The sequence below is a fragment of the Eptatretus burgeri genome, chromosome 1 (assembly GCF_056783735.1).
Source record: "Eptatretus burgeri isolate ZD-2024b chromosome 1, Ebu_testis_v1, whole genome shotgun sequence".
NCBI classification, from domain to species: Eukaryota; Metazoa; Chordata; class Myxini; order Myxiniformes; family Myxinidae; genus Eptatretus; species Eptatretus burgeri.
Genome location: NC_140961.1, coordinates 92,883,522 through 92,898,434, shown reverse-complemented (window position 1 = coordinate 92,898,434; position 14,913 = coordinate 92,883,522). Strand labels below are relative to the sequence as shown.

Sequence of the window (14,913 nt, the reverse complement as noted above, 5' to 3'; positions counted from 1 at the left end):
GCAAAGGACAAGGTTGGATCGTTATCGTCCACCAAGAAATGCCAAGCCTGGTCTTGGCTTAACAGTTAAGGTGGCTGGTTTAAAATCTTAGGGTCTTGAGTTTGAGTCCCTGTCGTGTCGTTGAAATAACACCCGGTGGGTTGACTTCGCCTGTCATCCTTCTGAAGTTGGCAAAATGAGTACCAACTGACTGGTAACAGGGGTACTGCATCAGTGGCACAGCCACGCTTCCAGAAATTATGCAACCAGCAGCCACAGGCTGCATACAAAACGACAACCAACGAATGCAGGTAGGCTGCCCAGTTGAATGTCTATTCAAGGGACAGCACACACATTGGTGCCTCGCCATGACTGAAAAACACCAGGATGACAGTTTGATTCCAGCTGGGCCGAGATTCACACCCAGGCTTGACCGCTCAGAGAGGAGTGGACATACCTCTATATCAGTGATAGTAAAGTGTGTATAAATTAAGTAATTCAAAGTTGTATGTTGATAGTGGAGATGGTAAAGTGTATAAAATTAAATAATGGTTCCTTAAAACATACAATCCTGTACTATTCTCTCCCATAAGTTCCTTTTTTTAATTTCCCAAATTAAAAAATAACATCGTGTATCCCATGACCTTTGGCTCCCATCCCAAAATAATTTGAGGTGCCTCTTGCCCAGATATCATTGCATACGTTTTCTAAATATGGATGAAAGAAATGCATCAAGTTATTTTCTATTCAATGCTCCAGATGGACACATGGACCGACAGGACCCAAAATATAAGCCTCCAGCATTGCTGATGCTCAGTTAAGCCCTAATAAATATATGGCCCCTATAATTGCCACAATTTCAACTTTTTATTTTTTATATTTCTCATTCTCAAATACAATGGAATAAAACAAACATTTAATTCCAGTACCGTCAATATATTCCAAACAACTGTTTAAGCAAATACAAGTGATTGATGCAGTTTTGTTTGATATTCCATTACAGTATTTTTTGTGTTGGCTTGAAGATAATTATGTAGCATATTGGGACGAAAATGCAACCAAATATGCCATAGGTCATTGCAATAATGGCAAAAATTTCTGTAGCAACTTTGAACTTTCCTTGTGTGCTACTATAAGCAGGCACAAACGCCAAGCAAACCAATAAGCAGCTAAGCATGCTGAAAGTGATTAATTTTGCCTCGTTGTAGGTTGAGGGTATATTACGGATCTTCAATGCAAAACCGAGACAAATCATAAGTAACATCCCCAAATATGCTAGTGCAGAGACAGCCCAGACTGTTGAAGTCCCACGACACTCTAAGATGATCGTGCCTGCTTTATCCTCAGTGTTGTGATATGTCTGGGGCTTCCCCAAAATAGCCCATAATATGCAGATTGATAGTTGTGGAAGAAAACTAATGCAACCCACGACAAATTCTTTCAAGTGAACCATTACTTCCATTGCTTTACTTTTGAGGAGGGCACCTATAAGACATTAAAGAAAATACTATTAAAAATCACTTACATGATCATAAACCGTATTATGAGAAACAAATAATAAATGCTAAAATTGAACAAGGCAGATCATTTTTCTTCATTTAATACTAAAACAGAATGCAATATCAAATGAAATTCCATTTGGAAGACAGAGTTTAAAGGTTTTCATGAGAATTTGGGAGAGAAATCTTCATTTGACTGGCAGTGCCAAAGCTTACTTTGCACCCCTCGAAGAGGTGCCAAATTGAGAAAAGAAAGATTTCCAGATACCATTACAATGGACCACGACTCAAAAGTGGCAGTGTGCAATGGTGCTCCTCGAGTTCACACTGCAATAAAATGATGACTTCTTCTTGTCTTACTGGTCTAAAAATCTTATCTTTCTTCCTTTGAAGTAATTTTGTGGAGTAATTGGACAGACTCTAGATTCTGGAAGGTAGTTCACAGAAAATTGTTTTTCAGGTCTTCAACTTCTTCAGCTTTGCCTGAATGCATGTACTCAACTTCCAAGTACCAACCCAAACATTATCACCCTCCTGAAATTTAAGTGTATTACTCACCACCACTCTTTATTATCCCTCTTCTCTCATCTCTGAACTGCCTTCCAAAGTCTGTTCAATAATGATTTACCTCCAATATTTGAAGATGAAAACGATTGCCACATACTGCATAACATTTTGAACTCCCACTAACCCTCCCCATCCACATTAAGTATTATTTCCATCGTTATCATGTTTTCCTTTAATATTATTTTGCTGCCTGCTCACGTTCCCATTGTCAGAGTAAAAACTCACTTTCTAATCTATATGCTTACTTCATGATCGTTTTCATATCCCTCATCCATCTACCACTGTTGACTTAATGGTTAGGGTGGTGGGCTTGGGATTCAAGGATCCTAAGTTCAAATCCCAATCGGCTGTTGAATTAATACCGGGTGGGTTTCACTCTGCCTGTTATCCTTGTGAGGTTGGCAAAATGAGTGCCAGCATGCTGGTATACTGTGTTGGAGTGGTGACTTGTCAAAGATTGTGCCCAATAGCCAAGGAGACTACTTAAGCAGCACCAACACTCTGCACATGGTCCCAATCTCCTCTTCCTCCTACATACAGGTTCACTGGCTGTCCAGAGGTAACGTTGTTCACCGAGTCTTTGAGCTCAGAGATGAGATCCAGCTATTCCTTCATATTCAAAGGAAGAAGGATTTGCTGTCTGAATGGGATCGGCCAAAATGGACAGTGAAACTAGCCTACCTAGTTGATATGTTTGGTCAGATGAACAAACTGAACACCGCACTACAAGGCAAGGATAAGTTGGTGATCGACTTCACGAATAAGCTCCGGGCATTTGCTGGGATGCTCAAGAACTGGCATCGTAAAATTGAGGTGGGAAACATGGCAATGCCAGAACATATGACCGGTGTCAATGAAACGTGTACTGAAAAGATGAGACACTTGATTTCTCAGCATCGGGCAGGCCTACAAACTGAATTTGAAAGATACTTCCTGGGTATGGATAGGAACATTGCAGGCATCGTGCGGGATCCTTTCCAATCGCCATTAACGGCGATACCCAATGGCGATGACCAGACGCAGACTGAACTTGTAACTCTGAAAGAAGATCCGGGAGTGAAGCTCAAATTCCAGACAGAATCACTGCCAGTGTTTTGGTAGCTATGACTGAATCGTACCCCATACGTTGACATCGCTATTCATAATTTATTACCATTTGGATCCACATACAGGCACATTTTCAGCGCTAGTGCATTTGAAAACGAAGTCAACAAACCAACTGCATGGAGAAGACGAACTGTGATGTGCACTCAGCGTGACTCAGCCCAGAATTCAGAAATTGGTATCATCTTTTCAGAATCAATCTTCTCATTGAACTGTGAGCACATTGTCGGATTTATTTGGCTGGGGATTTTATGCTCTGAAATAAATATGAATATCTATCTATAATTCCAGTAATCTCTGTGTGTCTGTGACCGCTGTTTCTCGACAACCACTGGTCCGATCTAATTGAAACCTGCCAGGAATATTGCTGGGGACCTGTGGATGAACCTTTTCAAGGTTTGATATTAATCGGACAAGCGGTTCCCAAGTTACGGGCATTTATTTGCCAACCAATGACAGGACACGGTGCTATGACATGACGATTGATGTCACAATTCTTCCTCTTTTTTTTGCACGATTGACGCCACAATTCTTCTTCTTCTTCTTCTTCGTTTGTTATGACGTCACAATTGACACTGGGGACCTGAGTATGTGCCTTTTCAAGGTTTGATATCGTTCTTGGACTACTCACACATACGGGCACGCACCTACGGGCATGCACTAGTAATATAAATATGCAATAATCTGCCATAAATATGCAATGATTGGAGGGGAAAAATTCCTTCTCTTGGGAGGGTTAATGGGGTAAGAGGTGAATTTCGATGTCTAAAATGGGAATTGACCCGGCAAAGGTTGGGAATCACACATAAATATAGGGATTGAAGGGGTTTAATATTCTTTCAAAAGCTTATTTTGCTTAAAAAAAATGCTTTAAAAATATGCTTTAATATGCTCAAAACATGCTTTCAAAGGAAGAAGGGAGAAGCATTTTCTTCAATGAAGATATTGAGAAAATGATAGAGGAAACGAGATGGAGAGGAAGTACAGAGCGGAAGCAGAACAAGATCTTGTCTGAGTGAAAGATGTTTTTTTTAACCAAGGGGAAGAGGACAGCGTCGAAAAGGTGGAAAAGCCAAAAAAAATTTGAAAAAAATAAACAAAAAAAAAAACAAAACGGAACAAAACAACCTCAAAACAGAGTTGATTAAGCTCTGACTATATGAGAAGGCCTTGGCTGCACAAAAAAAGCAAATGCAAAAATAGCAACAATTTATAATGGGGAAAAAGAAAAAACGATGAAAATACAAACCTCAAACATCCAGGGCTTTTGCTCTAACCTGAAAGATCTCTCCATCCACATTGCCACTGACAAACCAGGCAATCTGCTTAACAGAAACATTCCTCCTTCAAGACATCTGTGACTCCTTAGCTTCTCTCCCTTGTTACTCTCTCCTCTGGAATTACAGACCCAAGCCTCGTCCTGGTGGTGGAGCTGCTCTCTTTATCAAAAACCCTATTCCTCACTCTCCATGCACTGCCTTCACTCCTACACACCCTCAGGAATACCTCTGGCTATGGCTTCCCCTCCACTCCCACCTCTTGTTTATATGTGTGTTGTACTGTCCACCAAACAGTGATGACTCCATTTACATTTCACTCACTGAAAACATGGACCAACTTCTCTCCACTCATCAAAACTCTCTCTCTTCATCATATGTGGTGACAAATTATCATCATGCCAGTTGGCTGGGTGTGAGTACCTTTCTCACCTGTCATGGCACTTCAGCAAAGGAATGCTGTGACTCATTGGAACTGAATGAGTAAACTTTCAAACCTGGATCTCAGCCAATGATATTCGACCTCTTCTGGATTTGGTTTTAACCAATTTTCCTGTAATTGTCTGCTGTTCTGCTCCAATCGGTTAATCTGATCATATACTTGTTAAAGTGGTCATCTCGATGACCGTTATTAGAGATCCACATCAGCGACGACAAGTCTGGCATTTCACTCAGGATGACTGGCAGGGTCTCGAAGCAGCTATCAAACTTCAAGACAGGTTTCCCATCGCTACTTTCTCCAACATAAACTCGTCATGGGAATTCATCAAAGAACCTTGCTGTCTCACTCATGCACAGATTATCCCATATCGTCTTCAGTTGTCCTACCCTTTCTCCCACCCATGGTACACTTAAGCTTGTAGGGAGGCAGTTGTCCTGAAACAATTTCCCTTTTCCTCATGGAAGGTAAATCCAACTTAAGGCAATCTCAGTTCCTCCCAAAAAGCTGAGAAGAGGTGTGTGTCCACCCTCAGGAGAGCAAGGAATCAACATCTTTCTGATATGTAGTTTGAACTGTCAAACCTGTCTCTCTTCTCCAAATCCTGGTGGTAACTGGTTAAGTCTGTTTCTGGTGTACGTTCCCCCTCCATCCCCTCCCTTACTGCAAATGACTAAAAAGCTGACACTGTAGGCAAAAAGGCTGAATGCCTAAACTCTGTTTACTTCTAAATATTGTGTTCCAAACCCATCACTTTATGTACCCACCTTACCCTGTCACAACCAGCTGTTCCTGGACTCTTTGTTTTCTCCCAGCAAGGTGGAGAGCTTGTTGTCAAATTTCGACTGATTCTGGAACCAGTCCAGATGGCGTCCTAAAAACCATCTCTGCTGTTCTTGCTCACCCTCTCTCTGTTCTAATCATCCTCTCATTTGCTCGATCATCTGCCATCTGCTTAGAAATCAGTATCCATTACCACTCTGCAAAAAAGGTGCACAAACAGATCCCTGTAACTACAGACCAGCCTGCTCCCAATCATCAGCAAGGTCATGGAATCCATCATTGATTCTGACATTAAATCCTTCCTCTTCTCCAATGTCTTGATTTCTGATCATCAATTTGGATTCAGACCAGGTCAATGTATCCTGGGCATGCTGCTTTTGCTTTCTCAACAATGGGTGGAGGTCCTCAATTACAAGGCATGAGATCAGAACCAGCTCCTTCGATATATTGTAAGCTTTCAAAGTGGTCTGGCATCCCAAACTGCTCACCTAATTCTCTTATGGTATCCAAGGCAATCTCCATTCATGGCTCGCAGACTTCCTCTCCCATCACAGTTAACGGATGGCTCTGAATGGCTCTCTCTCATCTACTCTTCTTGTCCAGGCTGGAGTTCCTTAAGGTAGTGTTCTGGGGTCTGTGCTTTTTGTGTTTTTCATCAATGACCTGGATGACTCTGGAAAATCCTCTTTATTACTTTGCTAATGACTCCACCCTCTGCCACACCATCTGTCATCCCTCACATAGGCAGGCAGCAGCTTCTTCACTCTATGCAGACATGGATAAAATCACAAGCTGGTCAAATACTTGGAACAAGTTTTTCAATGCTGATAAATCTCACTATCACAATGTCTCTCCGAAAGAACCGTCTGGACACCCCCCCCCCCCTCCTCATCATCTACTTTCTCACCAATCCTCTTGAAGAAGTCCTGTTATTGAAGTTTTTGGGTCTCATGTCTCAACATTTTTTTTCCAGTTTTGGTGTCCTGTTCTTTTCTTTTTTTTTGTATACCTTGGTCGAGGCTCGTATGAGAGCTAACACACAACTCACAGCAAGGAGGCATGAGACAAGAGGGGCGGGAGTGGAAGGGACAAAACAGTGGGGAACAGACACATTAGGTGAACTGTGGAAGGGAGAGGGATGGGGATGGGACGGGGAACATGGCGAAGAGAAGATGGACATTACAGGGACTTTCAGGAAGGAAAGCAGGAGAAATGAAGGAAGTGGGCTTGGGTGGATTATCGGGGGTAGAAAAGATCGAGGATTTGGATGGGGGAAGATAAGAGGTGGTGGTGAACAGCTGTTTTGAAAGCCTGGAGGGAGGAATGGGAAAGAATAGAGTGAGGAAGTTTATTCCAAAGGCGGGAAAAAAGAGGAATGAAAGAGTGAAGATGAGCAGTGATTCGTGATTTTGGTAGTTTTACCAGAAGGGGGTTGTTGGCGGACCTTGAGCGCCCTGTGGAAATGTGGTGGGGACAAATCGCAGAGAGAGCAGGGGGGCAAGGCTGGAGAGGAGTCGGTAGAAGACAGAAAGACCACCGACCAACCTGCGGTGATTGAGTGAGAGGCCCAAAGACTCAGCTTCATTGCGGGAGATGCCGATGATCTTAAATGCCCTGGTTTCGACAGCGTGAAGCCGAGAAAGATGGGAGGCAGGAGCACCAGCCCAGAGGGGAGAGCAGTACTCCATCAGGCTACGGACAAAAGCTTTGTAAGTGGTCAGGAGCTCAAGAGGGCCGAGGAAGGACTTAGCACGACGGAGGATTCCCAGTCGGCGACTGGCTTTTGAGGCGAGGTTGGAAATGTGACTTTCCCAGGAAAGGTCATGGCAGATAGTGAGACCTAGAAGCTTGAAGGAAAAGACTTCTTCCAGAGGATTGTTGAGAAAGTGGATGGGGGGGTTTGTAAATGGTCCTTTCGAAGAGACATAGTGAGAGTGTGAGATTTGTCTGGATTGAAAGACATGTTCCACGTGTTGGACCAGTTTGTGATTTTATCCAGATCTGCAGTGAGTGAAGAAGCTGCTGCTTGCCGGTCTGAGGGATGACAGATGGTACGGCAGAGGGTGGAGTCGTCGGCAAAGAGAAATAGAGGATTTTCCAGAGAGTCCGAGAGATCATTTATGAAAACCAGAAAAAGAACAGGGCCCAGAACGCTACCTTGAGGAACTCCAGCCTGCACAGGAAGAGGGGATGAAAGAACTCCATTTAGGGCCACACGTTGACTGCGACAGGAGAGGAAGTCTGCGAGCCATGAGTGGAGATGGCCTTGAGTACCATGGGAAGAGAGTTTGGTGAGTAGGGCAGGGTGCCAGACTGTGTCAAAAGCACGTGATATGTCCAGGGATACGGCTCGGATTTCCTGTCTTGCATTGAGGACCTCCATCCATTGATGGCAGAGCAGAAGCAGCATATCCAGGGTAGAGTGACCTGGTCTGAAACCAAATTGTTGATTGGAAATCAAGCCATTGGAGAAGAGGAAGGATTTCATGTCTGAAGCGATGATGGATTCCATCAACTTGCTGATGATTGGGAGAAGGCTGATTGGTCTGTAGTTACAGTGATCTGTTTTTGCACCTTTTTTATGCAGGGCAGTGATGTTAGCAGATTTCCAAGCAGATGGCAGATGACCTTGGGCAAATGAGAGGGTGAATAGAACAGAGAGAGGGTGAGCAAGAGCAGAAGAGCAGGCTTTGAGGACATGTGGGCTGATGCCGTCTGGACCGGTTGCAGAATCTGACTCGAGGTTTGAAAGCAAGCTCTCCACCTTGTCAGGAGAAAAGGATACAGAGTCCAGGGACAGTTGGGTGCGACTGGGTAAAGTGGGTAGAGATAGTGATGGGTTTAGGACACAAGATTTAGCTGCAAACACCGAGTTTAGACATTCAGCTTTATCACGTGTGGAATCAGCAGTGCGGCCATTTGAGGTAAGGGAGGGGATGGAGGGGGAACATACACCAGAAATAGATTTGATTAAATGCCACCAGGATTTTGAGGAGGGAGAGAGGTTTGAGAGTTCAGACTTGAGATGAGAAAGATGTTGTTTTCTGGCTCTCCTGAGGGTAGATACACACTTGTTCCGAGCTTTGTGGAAAGAACTGAGTTTGCCCTCAGTTGGGTTTGCTTTCCATGAGGCAAAGGCAAGTTGTTTCAGGACAACTGCCTCGCCACAAGCTTCAGTAAACCAAGGGCGGGAGGAAGGGTAAGACAACTGAACACGAGAGGGGATAAATCTGTGCATGGGGGAGAGCAAGTTTCTTTGAAAGAATTCCCAGGATGAGTTGATGTTTGAGAAAGTAGCGATAGGATTTCCAAGGACGTGGTCAGAAGAACCAATTGGAGCGAAGGAAGAGCAGCAGATATTGTCAGGGAAATTTGTCAAAATCAGATCCAGAAGAGATGGAGTACCATTGGTTGAGATCCGGGTCGGGAAGTTGACCGATTGATTCAGTCCCAATGAGTCACAGAAAGCTTATGCTGAGGTGCCATGGCAGGTGAGAGAGGTACCCACACCGAGCCAACTGGCGTGATGACAATTGAAGTCACCACATAAGAGGAAGAGAGAGATTGGATGAGAAGATAGAAGATGGTCCATGTTTTCGGATAGTGAGGTGTAGATGGAGTCATCACTGTTCGGTGGACGGTACAGTACACATATAAACATGAGGTGGGAGTGGAGGGAAGCCGAAGCCAGAGGTATTCCTGGGGGTGTGGGGGAGTGAGAGCAGTGCATGGAGAGTGTGGAATAGAGTCTTTGATGAAGAGAGCAACACCTCCACCAGGACGAGGCTCAGGTCTGTCATACCGTAAGAGGGAGTAACCAGGGAGAGATACTTGGGAGTCAGACACGTCTTGGGAGAGGAAAGTTTTTGTTAGGCAGATAATGTCTGGTTTATCAGTGGCAACCTGTATGGAAAGATCTGAAAGGTTTGAGCGAAGGCCCCGGATATTTGAGGTCCACACTTTTAATGAAGAGGAAGGGGAGGAGGCTTTGGGTGAAGGAGGGGGAGGGGGAGGGTAGGACAAGGGACGAGGGGGGCAGGTAAGGAGGGTTGCTGAAGGAGTGTGGGGTTTTGCAGAATAGCGAGGGGAGGGGGCCAAATGAGGAGGAGAAAATTTCATGGGAGGGCCTTGGCTTTCATGGGAAAGCCACATTTCCAAGCTGTCCTCCAAAGCCAGTCATCGACCAGGCATCCTCCATCAAGCAAAGTCCTTCCTTGGTACACCTGAACTCCTAACCACTTACAAAACTTTCATCCACAGTCTGATTGAGTGCTTCTCTCCCCTCTTGTGTGGTGCTCCTGCCTCACACCTAGCTTGGCTTCATGCTGTGAAAACCAATGCTTTTAGGATCATTGGTATCTCCTGCTCTGAAGCTGAGTCTTTGTCTCTCATTCTCTCCACAGGCACATCGGTCATATTTCTGTGTCTTCCACCGTCTCCTCTATGGCCTTGCTGACCCCCCCCACCCTCAATGCTCTGTCTGTGCTCTGTCCCCCTATATTTCCACAGGGTGCTCAAGGTCCACCAGCAACCCCCTTCTCGTGAAACTGCCAAAATCAAGAATTATTGCTCACCTTCACTCTTTCGTTCCTCTTTTTTCTCCACCTCTAGAGCAAAGTCCCACACTCTCTTCAATCCCAGTCCTCCCTCGAGGTCTTCAAAACAACTGTTCACCGCCATCTCTTATCTTCGCCCATCCAAAACCACGATATTTTCTACCCCCATTAATTGACCCCAAACCCACCTCCCTCAAATGCCCTGCTTTCCTTCCTGAAAGTCCCTGTCATGTCCATACTGTTTACTCCATGTACCACGCCCAAATCGCTCTCCCTTCCACAGATCTCCTAATATCTCTGTTCCCCATTGTTTTATGTTTCCCCTCTCCCACCCCACTGGTCTCGTCTCCTGCTCTCCTTGTTATATGGTCTGTGTGTTAGCTCTTATACGAGCCTCACACAATGTCTACAAAAAACAACAAAAAAAACAGCAGACAGGGACGAAAATATAACATAACATGAAAACGATATTTCTGGTTCAGAAACTTAAGTTTGATTCAGGTGGAACGAGTAGCAGTGGATGCAACCCTCACGTGGACAAACCCTGAACTGGAAAATGTGCAAGATTCAGATTATTATTTGTTCAAAGTACTCATGATTATCATTAAATACAGTCTTAATCAATCTTGTACCATGGTCACATTATATGTCGGTTAATAATAACACTGTTCATCTTTTTTTTCTGTTTATAGACGATCTTTCATCAGCATGTCCAAAATTGCAATGATCAATTTTACACAACATTGTCTTTCATTCCATTTGACAAAAGCCACTAATAATCATCGTTTACCAACATAAAAAGAGAATACAACGATTACCATTTTAAGCCACCCTGTGAAGGATTTATTTTAAGTCGTTATCAAATATAACCTATCCTTAGACATGTTTGTTCCCCAATAATTGCAAATGGGTTAATAACCCAAAAATATGGACAGACTAATTTCCCCAAATTACAGATGGGTTAGTTTCCCCAGACTTGCAGTATTTTAGTACACACATAATATCAGCTCCCACTTGGAGCCATGCTATGACACACATATTTATATTTGGAGAATTGGGGTCCAACCCCACCCAGAACCTCCAGGACTATTTAGTTGTTTTTTTTTTTACCACCTAAAACTCTTACATACCCACCCTGAGTATAACCACCAGTTTTTAACTCATTCCATCCAGTGGTTAAGGACTTTTTAACCCAAAGAAACAAATAAACAAGAAAGATCACGATATTTGCAAAATCCCACCCTCCCCCCCTCAAAAAAATTAAAAATCGTTGTCATGGAAATAGCAATTTGGTAATTTTGAAAATTTGACCTATCAAGCGTTTTACATGATTGAATGTTATGCATAACAAATATGACTGATGTTTTATAGACTGATGTCTAACTGTGGCCTAAAAGATATTTTATATATTTTGGATGGCCTTGACCATTGACTAGTTTTGACCAACTTTACCCACCCATACGACACATACATATAAATAAGATGTATACGTTCCAATTTGAGGTATTGAAGCCTTTTTGATATATGGCAATAATAAAATCACAAAATGATGCATTTGATTGGAATTGGGATTGAAATTGTTGTTGTGGAAACTGTTTACATGTCAAAATGGCTAAAACAGTAATTGTGATTTTTCATGAACCAATTCAGTGATCCAAAGTGCAAATCACTTTCAAATTTCAAGTCAATCAGATGAAAATTTATGATTTTAGTAATCTTGATGGAGGTCCAAATTTCTGATCTTGACTGCTTGAGAAAATGGCTGACCAGAAGTGATCATCCAAACATTGATTTAAAGCACTGCTCGAGTAGAATGTGTTAACAATGACTCTGTGCCAAATTATGTCAAAATATGGAAGTCTTAATGACTGTGCCAAGTTATCTCAAAAAGTATGACCTTGACCTCAAAAACAATAGGCTTGTTACTTTTGAGTGGCACTACCAGTTGGTTATGTTTCAGTGCATCTTAAGTACGTCACAAAACATGACCTTGAGATTTTTACCTAACATAATAGAGCTGTAGCTTTTGACTAGCCCCACTAGTTGGTTAAGTTTCTTGAAGATCGGTGCATAAATACGTCCTGTAGGTAAGTGACTAACAGACAAGCGAACAAACTCAGAAAACGAATATACATGTGAATCGACGATTTCGCAAGTAACAAACAAACATAGACACTTCTTGAATTGTATTATGATTCTTTTTCAAATTTTGCTCAAAATCAGTTTATTAAATGAGTTAAACTGGCTCAGTTGTGGTGGCTAAATTCCTATTTATCACCCATTATCCCCAAAGAAGCATTCTTTGATGCTTGGAGACTAAACCTTGTCCTCAACTGCATTACATGTGATTGAAGAGTTCTCATCGTGTGCTGCCTTTTTGGCTGCTGGTTGCATCATTGGTTAGCGGCTATTACCTGTAGACCGGTACTCATTTCGCTGACCTAGGAAGGATGCCAGGCTGAGTCAACCACCTGGTGTTAATTCAGTGGAAACGGGATTGAACTCAGGACCCGAGGATCCCAAGCCACCACCCTAACTGCTAAGCCAACAACAGGCTATTGAAGAGTTAAGTTGCAATTAAGTTTGCAGTGACATTTAGTTGAAGAGGTTATTTGAATTATGTATTGTAGAAATTATCTGAGCATCAACAACCTAATGATATAGAAATCACCAGATTTATTGATGTGCATATTACCTGGAGATGTGTTGACAACCTGTGCAATCAAACTCATTATGCAGGAAACAGCCAGCGATATAAATATCAAAGCTAGACTTTCACGTATCTGGCAAACAGAATTTGTTGGGCGCCCCATGAAAGCAAAACTGCTGGAAAATGAAAATGCTAAAGTCATGAGCAAGAGACCAAGCACATGAACATGCATGGATTTCACCACAAGAAGCTTTTGATTAAAATACATCAGCATGACAACTGCCATCACAGCCACAATACCCAGTCCAGCAATGACTGAAAATGTCAGTGCTAGAGGATCAAAGACAGTAAGATAATCTTCAGGCATCGGCACACAATAATCTTTCCTTTTATTGGATAAGAAATATTCAGGGCAATGAAAGCATTCTTGAGAATCTGAGACACAAGCAAAATGTATATGAGATAAGGAAGTGGTATTGCATTTGAAAAATGTGATTTGCATCGTTTTATCTCTTTTGAAACAATCAAAAAAAAATTAAATGCATGAACAAGTCTCAAGTGAGGTGGACAAAGGTATTGAGCTGGACGAAGGAGTAGCAATGAGTTAGAGCAGGTGACATTATTTAACTTTCAGAGCATTAATTATTGGAATATACTTCCATTCTATTTTCTTGACTGAAACACCGATCAACTGATTTTACACAATTCACATTTTTATTTTTACAGAAAGTTTCCACATTGTATCAAATCTGTAACATGTACATGTATGCTACTGGAAAGGCAATGGCAAAAGCCCCAGTTTCACCCCTTCCTCGAAACTGCTGGGGGTCAGAGTCTGGCTGGATACCTGACAATGGTAGCTGGTTTGGTCCCCAGTCACATGTGTGGGACTCGAGGTTCGTGGCGGAGCTCGGGTGGGGAATGGCCGGGGTCCACGGAGGGAGGGTCAGGGTCGCTCTTTCCTTCCTTGTAGAGGGCCAGCAGAGACACGTTAGCCGCCTCGACGACCTTCTGATCAACCCTCGTGACAGCAAAACCCCTTTCGTGACAGCAAAAACCCAACAAAAACTCTCCAAGACCCCAAAAAGACCTCTGCCTCAGAGAGTGCTCGGGAATTTATGGACCTGCCTCAGCGGGGAGGGGCCTTGGTGAACACACTTCGCTGTTCACCTTTGATTGGACAGGGTCCCACGGCATACCTTTCCAGGACGGGGCCTTGGCCACTGCCGGGAAACCCCAGCCACTCTTCCACGCGGGTTCATACTTGACGAGTAACAGTATCAATGTTGCAAGGGTTGTCGTGAAAGAGTTACAACGTTCGTGGGAGCCGAGAAACCAGAACCGCGAGATCTTGCCTTGGCACGTCAGGGTGCGAGAAGGCAGCTGGTTGGTGGTGGATCGTGATGGGCCGAGGGGTCATGCAGATGGGATGGTTGTTAGATGGCTTGTTGGAGGGTTCGTTGGATGTAAAGATTTAATAACCAAACTAAAAAGAAATCGCAATGCACGCCTTTGATTCTCCCATGAGACAAAAGGAAGGGGATCTGATTACACACATACTTAACGAAATAACTGACTTTTGGTACATCTGTATGTTGAATGCAAATGGTTTCTCGATCCGTACCAATATGCTTGTTCAATAGTGCGATTACGTCTTATTTTGGCCTTGTCTATAAGTGTGTAAATAAACGTAGGAGCAACCTCAGCATGAAAACAATCATGGAGGAAGTCAATTGATAGAATGCCGGTTTATACCTTTCCTTTAAGTCTGATAAACGTTGTGGAGGTCTGCAATCTTTGAATTTGAATAAGGATATCTCAAATACACGAATAAACGTTTGGTATTGCAGAATCATAATATATATATATATATATATATATATATATATATATATATATATATATATATATATATATATATATATATATAATGAAAAAAGCAGAAAGAAGAACAGACATTGCCAAAACTTTTCATCTTGCAGCTCGTCAGGAAATACACAAGAACACCAGATTTGCAAACACAAAGGAAAACAATTTATTTGTTCAGACAGTTGGGGAT

General features: G+C 42.9%; 1 protein-coding gene across 1 annotated transcript in view; it reads right to left on the bottom strand.

Moving 5' to 3' along the window:
• Positions 1–834: 834 nt before the first annotated feature.
• LOC147034964 (extracellular calcium-sensing receptor-like) overlaps positions 835–14,913 on the bottom strand; it is a 51,639-nt gene continuing 37,560 nt past the window's right edge. Inside the window, exons 8-9 of the mRNA XM_085891697.1 lie at positions 12,900–13,289; positions 835–1,464 (exon numbers count right to left, since the gene is read on the bottom strand). Of these exons, the coding sequence (XP_085747823.1) occupies positions 977–1,464; positions 12,900–13,289 (878 nt within the window). The 3' untranslated portion in view covers positions 835–976. The remainder of the gene's footprint in view (positions 1,465–12,899; positions 13,290–14,913) is intronic.